The sequence below is a fragment of the Callorhinus ursinus genome, unplaced genomic scaffold, assembly GCF_003265705.2.
Source record: "Callorhinus ursinus isolate GAN/ISIS: 27379988/994484 unplaced genomic scaffold, GSC_fseal_2.0 scaffold20, whole genome shotgun sequence".
NCBI lineage: Eukaryota > Metazoa > Chordata > Mammalia > Carnivora > Otariidae > Callorhinus > Callorhinus ursinus.
This window is the reverse complement of record NW_027397082.1, coordinates 31,987,741-31,998,771: the sequence shown is the minus strand read 5'-3', so window position 1 is coordinate 31,998,771 and position 11,031 is coordinate 31,987,741. Positions and strand designations below refer to the sequence as shown.

Genomic DNA, 11,031 nt, shown 5'->3' with positions numbered 1-11,031 from the left:
AGAATCCCTCAAGAGTTATTTTTCAAAGTATTTTAAGATTTCCAAGCTAAGAAATATTTTTGGACCAGCATTTAAAAAAATGGTTAACTGTTTCATTGGGGTCAGTAAATATAAAATGCGTAATTTCAATCCTTGGTAATTTGATCCCAGATCAAGACCTCATGGGGTTGTAGGAGAGTCATCAACCCAACCTGACACCCTCCACAGGCTGATGGAGGGAGCGGAGGGTCATCTACAGTAGCAGTAGTTAGCACCTTCTGGGTGACGTGGCTGAGGCCACACAATGTCTCCCCTTGGAGTGAGTCTACTGGGGACAGAGAGCAGAGCCCTTGCTGCCTGCTGGAAATGCCCCATCAGAACACATTGCGGGTAATTCTTGGACACAGCTTTAATTCCTTTTTGGTCAGCAGTTGTGTTTGACTCACAATTTGTTACCAGTACGTAAGAATCACCTTCTTATTTAAACTCAGGAAAGGACAAAAAAATCAGAACCATATTGTAAGGCTTCTTTGTGGGTCTTTGTTTTTTCTAGGAAAACGTAATGGGCAGCTCTGAACCACTTCCCTGGAGAGCTCAGGCCATACTACCAAGAGCTCCTGCCTGTCCACAGAAGGAGCAAAGGTGGGCTTATCTTTTCTTGGGTAAGAGAGGACTGTGGAGTCAAATCTACACTTGCCCCAAACAGGGACCCGAGTACTCTCGTGGTCTCTGCGGCTGATCTAACGGGCACAGCAGTTGTGTGATGCCAACGTGAGCAGCCCCACACTGACTAGAAACACCTGCTTTGCTTTATTGATAAAGAAAAGTTTTCCTTTTTACTGAGCCTACCAGATTAGACTTAGGGGAGATTTGTCAGCGATGTGCTTAACTTTATTTATGTGAACAATGGTAAACATCAGTGAACACTTGGTTTATTGTATGATTATAATCAATTTTATATTAAAATTGGCCTAAAAGAAATTTATCGTCATGAGAAAAACATCAAACTCTCAGTTGAGGAACAGTTTACAAAATGCCTGACCAGTGTGCCTCAGAACTGTCCAGGAAAGTCTGAGAGACCATCACAACCAGGATGAGCTTAAGAAGGCATCGTAGCTAAACGTCATGTGGCATCCTGGATGGGGTCCTAGTAGCGAAAAGGGATACTGGGTAAAAACTAAGAAGCTACAAATAAAATATGGACTTTAGGTAATAATGGAATCAAATTGGCTCATCAGTTGTGACACATAAACCATACTAATATAAGATATTAATAATAAAGAAGCTGGGAGTGGGGCATAGGGGAACTCTCTGAAGTACCCTCACAACTTTAAGGAAAACCTAAAACTGTTCTAAAATAAAATTTTATTCAAAAATATCTATAAAGAAATGAATGTCTAAAAATGAAGACTTCCTTAATTTCACCTCTGAATTTTAGAATAGAGTAAAAGGTGACCGAGCGTGTTTGCTGAATGTCGACTACATGTCCGCGGTCTAAGAGCTTTACTACATGTGTTACCTCATTTAATGCTAACAAAGATCCTATTAGGTAAGTACAACTATTAGCCCATTTTTACAAATGGGGAAACTGAGGCATAACAAAGTTAAACAATTTGTCCAGCTCACAAAGCAGAATTTGGTTACAGAGCCTACATACTCTATTATGTCCCTAAACTGCACAGAGAGACGATCACAAATGATGAGAAAATCGTAAGTCAGTGGAAACTCCAGAACCATGAACCCTCAGACCCAAAATATGCTGGTAAGTGAGGCTGGGATATATGAGGACTGAGCAACTTCCCCACACTTTGTGTAGAGATGTGCCACTCATTTGTCATCCGATGATAACGTACATGTGAAGAATCATATCCCTTGAAGGATGATTAATTTATCTGACAAGTCTGAGATGATGACAAATGACTTGGAGGGAAAAGAACCAGTCAGCAGGCTGGACCCTGACAACAGCCCAGATCTGGCCCCTTTTAGACTTCATGTCACAGGCACCACCCCTTCTGCTTGCATCTTTGGGCTCTGCTCTTTCTCCGCCTCCCTCTGACTAAGCAACCCCATACACACTCTATCTCACCAACAGGAGCCTTGCAACTCCTCCAGGCTGACCCTCCCCAGCTTTCTCTCATGGATCCCAGAGCACATTCTGAAGCAATCTCCAACACGTGTGTTTTTAACCCCAGTCCCCAAGCTTGAGCACTTGCAGGAATGTGGGGTTTACTCTCCCCAAACGTAGCCCACACTTCGGTGCCCTAATGGTTGATACAAGAGACCCAAGACCAGCAGCAGAGCCTTCCCAAGGCTAGCAGGCCCCAGGTCCTCCACATCCTAATCAGTGGCACCAAATCCTATGAGTGATGTTGAGTCGCGTCCTCCCTCTTGATCTAATCTACCCAGCAGTAACTCTCGACGTCTTCACCTCTAATCCCCATCCCAACACATCCACCCTCTGCATCCTTGTTGCCAGCAGCCCAGCCCAAGCCACACTCCCCTCTTACTTGGAGCGGCAAGGACACCAAGCAGCACTCTTGGGACCCCAGAGTGATATTGGCATGTCATGACTCATTTGAAAATCACAATAACTCTCATATTTTAATCTCCATCTGCTTGTTTGTCTACTCTCAGCTATTTCCAAACTTCATGATGAAAAAGAGTATCATTTATTAACTTATTCAAACCCCCATATATCTTAAAATTCTATGATATGCATACCTTAAAAACACACGTAAAAGAATATATATATACGCATATGCATTTGCTTTTTATGTATTGATTTTAATTTATAGATTCCATGTAAGTATATTTTTAATTTATAGACATAGAGATTGATGCACATTTTTTATTTGTTGATCTCGTCAGATAACCCTCTCATGTCTTACCTTCTCCTCCTCTGGGCACTGAGTCCTGGAGGCAGCAAACCACTGTTATGCCCATAGATGCTGGCTGGCTACTGTCAGCAGCCTGTTCCGCCCTTGTAGGGATGGCTCTCCCTCCAAGTGTCTGAGTGTCATTGCCCCCCCGCCTTGGGGCAGGGTGTTCTGCCTGCCAAGGTGGGCTGTGTGGGACCTGCATGCGTTCCGGGGGCCCCAGGGCCTATGGGCTGAGAAGGGAGGGTTTCCCCTAACCCTTGGCCTCTGCTACCATACTCCCAAACCACTGGGTGAGGTAGTCAGAATGGCCATCACTCCTGACTTTGCACTTTCACACACAATGACTTCTCGGGGCTGCTTCCAAACACTTCCCAGAGCTCTTGCCCATTGGAACCTCCATCCCCAGGAACTGCTACCAGGGAGAAGGGCTGTCAAAAAAGGAGTCAGAGAGCTTCCAGGAGAACTGCCACAGAAGGAAGACACTGAGCTTGAATTTGGGGTGGAAGCCAAGGGGACCCACCACAAAGAGTCCCATGCTGTCTCCCAGGGCATGTCAGCCTTTATAACCCAAGGAGAGCATTTTGGTCTTCAGCATAATTCTCTGTTCTTCACCCAGGAAACCTTGTGTGGGGCTAACACAGAACCAGAGCCCAGGAATGATGCTAGGAAAATACATCATGGTGTGGGATGGAGGAGAGGACCCCACGGTTTTACTGTGTCTACAGCAAAATGATTACTGAGAATCCTGAAGCATTCACCTTCAGGTTGTAAGTGTCTCTGCCATTCACAAATCAGACGTCTTAATTAAAATGCTGTTAAAAGAAGCAAATCAATTAACAGATACCTTACAAGATGGTTTATTCTATCTTACACACAGAAAATTCCTTATGAGTATCATGTTACTGCTTTAGGTTATCAGCTAACAAAGCCTGCTAATGAACTACGTTATTATCAAGTCAGATAAAAGACGCCCTGGGAATCCAGGCAAATTATTATAACACAGCACTTTGTTTTGAAATATTGCTCTCTTTCATCACACACAAGGAGAGTAACCCAATCCGAGGAGAACCAGCCCACGCAACCACCTGGATTTCTGTTGAACTGGAAAGGCAAAGAGTATTCCATAATGCAGCCCCAGAACTACAGGGTTAATAGTATGGGGGAGAGAAATGTTAACGGGGCTTGTGCCACACAGCCTTACGTTAATGGCAATAATAAGAAGATGGGGGTTTCCTAAGCCTCTGCTAATCATGTCCTCCAGGCAAAAGCCATTCACATTTGTACTAATAACCACAAAATAATGCTATAAGCATAACAATAATCCCTTACATCTGTGTAGGTCCCTATAAAGTGCACCATTGGCTTTTTCATTTAATCCTTTGTTGGCTCCATCATTTGCAGAGCTGCAGGCCATTCCATGGCCATTGAGACCCCTTCCTCTCACTCCGGCCCAGCCCTCCATTTCTTCCCGTGGAAGGTCAGTCTTTCATTCGTGAGACCGGAGACTACTCCATGGTCTTCATGTCTCAAGGACCCTGAATATTCGCAGGGGGATTCTTATGGCAACGGAGAAGGTGAGGCCATCAATTCTAGAAAATGATGCTTACCTGTTGATAAACGGTGGTGCTAAGGAGGTTGTGCTCTGACGTTGGTCCCCATGGCCATGAGCCATTTGCTATGGGTAGGTTCCATTGATATGGACACAGTGTTATCATAGAATCATGAACAGCTCCATCATGGAGGACCAGGATAGACAGTGTGGGTTTATTGGTTTCCATCTTTTCTTACTGCTGGATAAAGTGCTCATGCCTCCCTCTATGCAGTCAGCTTCTCATGGAAGAGGACTGATATTTTCCTTCAGGACAGAAACACTGTAAACTCTATTCCATCTCTTACTTGCCCTGGGCATTGAGTTCCACATGAAGGTCCATCACCAGCTTTGGAAGCTCAAATTCATGACATCCCTGAGACTGAAACTGTCCAGACTGCCCAACCTCTCCTGAAGAGTCCACTCATTCAGAGCTCAATCACTTGTTCATCTCTGGAAAGGAAAAGAACCATCAGGAAGACGTATTGACAGAGTGATTATGCTCTCACTAATCATGGCATATGCTTATGCTGCCACACAATTAAGTAGGTATGAAGGAATTCATCAGCATATCTTAGCAAGGTGAGACATTTCCTTGTGCAACATAGAAAGTACGTGAAGACCAGTGGCTTCTAGATAAAAGGGGGAGTTTTTCAGATAGAGCTCAACTGAGCCGTTGTTTTCTGCCTGCCAAAACTCGAGCCACAAAACCTTACCCACTTTGGTGGCAGAAAGGGAAGAAGTCATTCCCCAAGTTTAAAAGGCATATCTGCAGGAAAATGCCACTTTATGTACTTGAAGAGATTGCACTGATCTGGTAAGATGCTACAAGGAACCGGGTAGACAGACCTGTGCAAATGTAACCAGAAACTGATACATTCAAGTCTGAACTTGTGCTGTTACAGAGCGTGAGACTTGTCCACACATAGTGTATCTATCTCTATCTCTATAACTACATAAAATTAGGATCACAGAAGAAAAGATGAGGTCACCAAACCAGACCCCAATATAGTAGAGCTCAGGCTGAAAAAGTAGGGCACAGACCCTGCTGTGGCCAATTTCAACTACAAGCCTCACCGATACCTCCATGCACAGAAACTGAATTCACACCAACACTTCACTGTAGTTTCTCATAACAGTCATAATTTTAACAGAATGGCATATTTATGTTTACATTGAATGTTGCATACTTGTTTATGCCATTCAATTGTGCATGCTGTCTCAATGTTTTGATATCTAACATGGGAGAAAGTACAACAATAGAAAGATGGGGCAGAGTGAAGCATCAATTTGATAAGCCAAAGCAAAGGCCATAAAAGAGACAGTAGCTACCTATCCCATGTGTGGAGGACCAGGGACACACATTGAGGTCAGGGTTACAGAGCTTGATGGCCACAAAGGCAACATGGAAGATAAGCAAGTTGAAAACAAGCAAGGATGGTGACAGAGAAGTCTAAAGGGATTCTAAGAGAGTCTAAAGGCTGTCAGATTTTTGTGCTTCTCCTTTAAAATATGGTAGGCCCAAAAATCAGAGTTTAAGTTGGATGGTCTTGAGGTCCAGGGGCTCAACAGAAATTTCACCCCTTCTATCATCTTTAACAAATTCTGAGTTCAAATGGCCCTTTCAGGTGTTGTTAAGAGGATCCAAAGTGGCTGGGCCGATGCAGCATTTGCTCTTGAAATACTCATGTCTATAGAAGATGGGAAAACCAAGAAGGCAGCCTCCTCCCACTCCTGATGGCCCTGAGCTGGGGAAGTAGCACCTGTGAGCTCCTCCAAGGAGGAAGTTGTTCTCTGACAAAGGAGTCATTCCTTTACATACAGGTGTTTCACCAGCCCCTAGACAGACGAGCACAATATACAAGAAAAGACAGGCAGGACAGACGCTGGAATATTAGCTGCTGGCTGGACTAGCAGGTGAATCAGGCTGCAGACCCAGGCTTGGGATTAAAAGAAAGAGAAAGAGACTTTTGGAGACTGTATCGGCACCGTTTCCACTATTATTTAATACTGGTGGTTTTAGCCAGTGCAATCACAGAGGAGAAAACAGAGGCATAAGAACTGGGAAAGGAGATCTACAATTTGGCAGATGACATAATATTATGAAAACTCAAGGAAATCCAAAAGAACACACATACAATTAAAGCATTCAGTAAGGCTGTCACAATAACGTTAACATACAAAAATAATCCATAAGCAATCAATGACCAAGTAGGAGACATAACGGGAAACTCCATTCATAAAAGCAACAAAAACATAAAAATATTTAAGAATAAACTTAAGAAGAAATGTGAAAAACCCATAAGGTAAAAGCTAAAAACTCTCTTCAGACACACAAACACAGACTTGCAAAAAAAATTCACCTTTCCAGGAAGGACTACTTAACATCATAAAGAAGTCAATCGTCTTGAGCCTCATACATGAACGTAATGCAACCCCAACAAAAATACAAAGGTGTTTGTTCCATGGGTAGATTCTGGAGTTGGTTCTGAAGTTCATATGGAAACACAAATGTGCAAAAAGAGCTATAAGAGAATAGCAAGAATGTGTCCCTGAATAGAGAGCACAGTGGGGGTGCGCCAGATAGCGGAGCGAACCATGAAGCATGCATGAATAAGACCATGGTACTAACACGTGAATACTCACAAATACCATGGAAAATAATATAAAGTCTAGGAATAGTCCAAGTACACACGGAAATTTAGAACACAATAAAGATTGCAAATAAAACTGGGGAAAATAATATTTTCAATAATGATACTGAAATAGATTGCCATTTGGGAAAAAGACAAAATTGGATCCATATGTCATCCTTCACACCACAATAAATATTAAATGGATCAGAGATCCAAATAAAAAACAAAGCCTTACAAGAACTAGAAAAAATATATATGTACGTATGTAAACATTTTTTAATTGTACAGAAATTATATATATAATTTTAATTAAATATATTTTTTAAAGGAATATGTGAAGATAAAGCAGAGACTCTTGAAAATAGTTACCCCCATGCAGTGGGTGGGGACAGATTAGAGCAGACAGGTGTGGGAGTGAGACTTCTCCGAGTTTGCCTGTCTACATATTTTTTATCTTTGAACCATATACATGTTTTATAATCTCAAGAAAATAGAATTAAAGTAAAAGAAATAAGAAAGGAAACATTAAAATAGCATACACATGGAAACAAACCCCATATCAAATTGATAGCATAACCACACAGAGAAAATAATTAGTTCAATTTGAATATCACACTCGATACACACAGAGGGCTAAATTCTAAGAAGAAAAAGAACTGCAAAGAAATCTTCAAGTTACTAAGCAAGTTTGTAGTTATAGAGTGTTGTGATTGTGGAAGTATGTGGGTAGTACTAGAGGATAGAGCAAAAGGGTAAAAATATTTATAGGGAACAGGGTTTCCACTTTGGAGGAAGCAAAACAGAAATACCGAGTGAGGAAAGCTTAAGTAGAGCCTTATGGTATTGAGTTTGTGATTTAAATACACATTTCCTGACCCTGTCCATTGAGAGGGCCTAGAAGGAATGATGTCTCAGAAGCCATGAGCACACATTGTGCCCACATCTTGGCTTCTAAAAGCTATTCTACATAAAAAAAGAAAAAAGAAAAACCAGGGATCTAAAGGATACTTGGGTGATTCCGGGTATGAGCAGGGATAGTAAAAGGTGAGCCGGGATACTGTGTGGTGTGGGAAAACAAAACAAAACAAAACAGACATCTAGGAAATGCTCAAAAGCTACCAAGAAGTGACTGGTACTGGACAAACTGGGGACAATTTGAGTATCACAAAGATCTGTGATGGCAATGAATTATATAATATGTTGAAGTCCACAGTAACGATATTCAAGTAAGAGAGAAAAGGGGGAAGGAAAAGGTCTTTTTATCCAGAAGAATACCAGCTATTAAATGTAGAAGGGATGCTAGCGTTAGAAACTCAGTGTGTTGTAACCCCCCAATGCAATAACTGAATCAAACATGCATCATGAACAGATGTAAAATCGTTGGGTGAAGAATCATTGGGGAGTCAGGATGTTCACGTGGTCTCAAACTATCACCCTTCAGATTACTGACTAATTACAAAGAGGAAAATTTGTCTCCCTGATACAGAGATCTAGCAGTCACTTCTTTATTCAAGTGATCAAAGGCAGGGACACCTGGGTGGCTCAGTTGGTTAAGCATCTGCTTTCGGCTCAGGTCACGATCTCAGGGTCCTGGAATCAAGCCCCGCCTCGGGCTCCTTGCTCAGTGGGGAGTCTGCTTCTCCCTCTGCCTGCCGCTCTCCCTGCTTGTGCTTGCTGTCTCCCTCACTCTCTCTCTCTCTCTCTGACAAATAAATAAAATTAAAAAAAAAAAAGCAATCAAAGGCAGCATCACCCACAGTGACAGAGCCTGGCGTCATGCGCTCCCTGACGCAGTACAGTATCAGACACACAGTGTCACCTCCGTGGTGTTCTTGACAAGTCTCAATCGGGATCTACTCAGGAGGAAACAATCAGACCAGTCCTGAAGACGGGACATCATACAAAAGTACTTCAAAATTGATAATGCCGCAGGGAAAGAAAGCAGAGAAGTTGTCCAACACAAAAAGAGACGAAACAAGAGACAAAAATCAAATACCATGGATCTGGGTTTGGAAGACTGAAGCTATAAAGATACTTTTGAAATAATCAGAGAGATTTGAATATGGGCTGTGAAAAAAATGACATTCCTGAAATACTGGTCATTTTCTTAGGTGTGGTCATCATATGGTGATTATGCAGGAGACACTTGGTTACATATTTAGGGGTGAAATATCTCTACTAACTTAGGGGTGATATTCCTACTAATTTTTAAGTAGATCAGAAAAAACTGATGTATACAGAATAAAGCAAATGGAGGGAAATATTAACTTGGGAATCTAGGTGAAGGATGTGTATGTTTTTCTTGCACTGTTCTTTCAACTCTTTGGTGGATTTGAAGAGTTTTCAAAAAGAAGGAAGGTGAGAGCACGTGGGCGATGCATGAGGCGCAGGCAGGTGGGCCTAGGGAACGTGACCTGTGACCAATCCCGCACGCTCAGACCTCGTCCACTGTGAGATCCAAAAGCAACAGGGGAAACAGACACTTCAGCCAAATCGATAGCTTGAGGACGCAAAGTTTTGGAATTTTTTTTTTTTTTTTGTAATCACGTGGACTAAGTTGGAGAGCTCATGGTTTGGTTGACCTTTAGGGAAAAATTTGACAAAAGAAGAAAGTTAACTATCCTTTTCTAAAATCCCATTTTCTCAGCTCTAATCAGGCAAAGGTCCCACGGCTTCATTTTAAATCTTCCTGAAGTACCACTAAATTAAGACTTTCTGGAGGGGAAAAAAAAAAATAAAGAAGAAGATGTGGACTCCTGGTGTCCCAGCCAAGGCACAGGGAGTCGTGGCTCGTGGCTAGCAATCCCCTCCCGTCCTGCGTGGGGGCCACCTGGGGAGAGCCGCCGCCTTTCCCCCTTTCAGAACCAGTGATCACTCTCACAACTCACCTTTTGGAGAAATTGAGGTTTGACCTGCAAAACAGGAGAATCGGATGTTCATTAAAACATCCTTGCGTGACAAAAAGCACATGCAAAGTTTTGCCTCAGGAGAATGGCTCGCCTGTCCTTAGATTTTCCTTTCTCGGGTCTAACTTCTTCCTGACTCAGCCTGACTCCATCTAGTGTTACTTTTGGAAACTTGAAGTGTGCCTCCCTTCTCTTCAACAATCCCTGTTTGCGGAGGAGCTCTGGTGTGATCTGTGCCAAGAACAGCTCCCGCACGTGCTGGGGGCGCTAAATGCCGGGGGTGGGGGGTGGGAGGGCTCCCACCCCGCCGCCCGCCATGACCCTGCCCTGCATCTCTCCCTTCCCTCCCTCCAGCCACCTGCTTTCCTCCTGCTCCCTGCCCGTGTTCCCTTTCTGGGACTTCACTTTCACCATGGTTGTCTGTGAGTGACCCACGCAACCACCCCATCCGGATGGACGATGGAAATTGCCTCCTCTGGTTCTGATGTTTTAAAAGAATTCAGAACTTCCAAACGCACACAAAATCGGGACACGTTCTGACATGCTTATACATGGGAACATAAATCCACAGCGACTGTTGCTTCAACAATGCTTTTAAAGTGGTCGGTTGTACTGCACACAGCGGCACCTCCACATGCGCACGCGCACACACACACGCACACGTGTGTGTGTCTGTCACTTGCTACAAACTATCACAGCTTCTCCATTCCCCCCATCCCCCAAAACACATGCACAGGATTGGAAATTAGGATTTGGGAACTCTTCCTTTTTTTTGAATTCCATGACTAAGATAGCCCTGACACAGTGTCTGCAGAGACTTCTGGGAGCCACTGGAGTTTCCAAGGCAAAGTACCCTAACTCCAAGTGCGCTTCCATGTGTGGGGGTGGTTTGGCCAAGGTAGCACGCCCAGCCCACACCCAGGTGGTGAGATCACTATGACCACTGATTGGTGACAGAGGGCCACAGCCTGCCACAAAAGTCTGTAGCCACGGGCGCAGGGTGCCTCCGCCACCCAGCAGAGGGCCCCGGAGGCCGTGCGGTG

General features: G+C 43.5%; 1 protein-coding gene across 5 annotated transcripts in view; it reads right to left on the bottom strand.

The window, feature by feature from the left end:
• Nucleotides 1–3,699: 3,699 nt before the first annotated feature.
• TMEM273 (transmembrane protein 273) overlaps nt 3,700–11,031 on the bottom strand; it is a 30,735-nt gene continuing 23,403 nt past the window's right edge. For 2 of the 5 annotated variants that reach the window (XM_025880401.2, XM_073904512.1), the window contains exons 6-7: nt 9,971–10,031; nt 3,700–4,899 (exon numbers count right to left, since the gene is read on the bottom strand). In XM_025880401.2, the coding sequence (XP_025736186.1) occupies nt 4,875–4,899; nt 9,971–10,031 (86 nt within the window). In that variant the 3' untranslated portion in view covers nt 3,700–4,874. The remainder of the gene's footprint in view (nt 4,900–9,970; nt 10,032–11,031) is intronic. The other 3 variants (XM_025880402.2, XM_025880403.2, XM_025880404.2) reach the window with 2 other exon arrangements.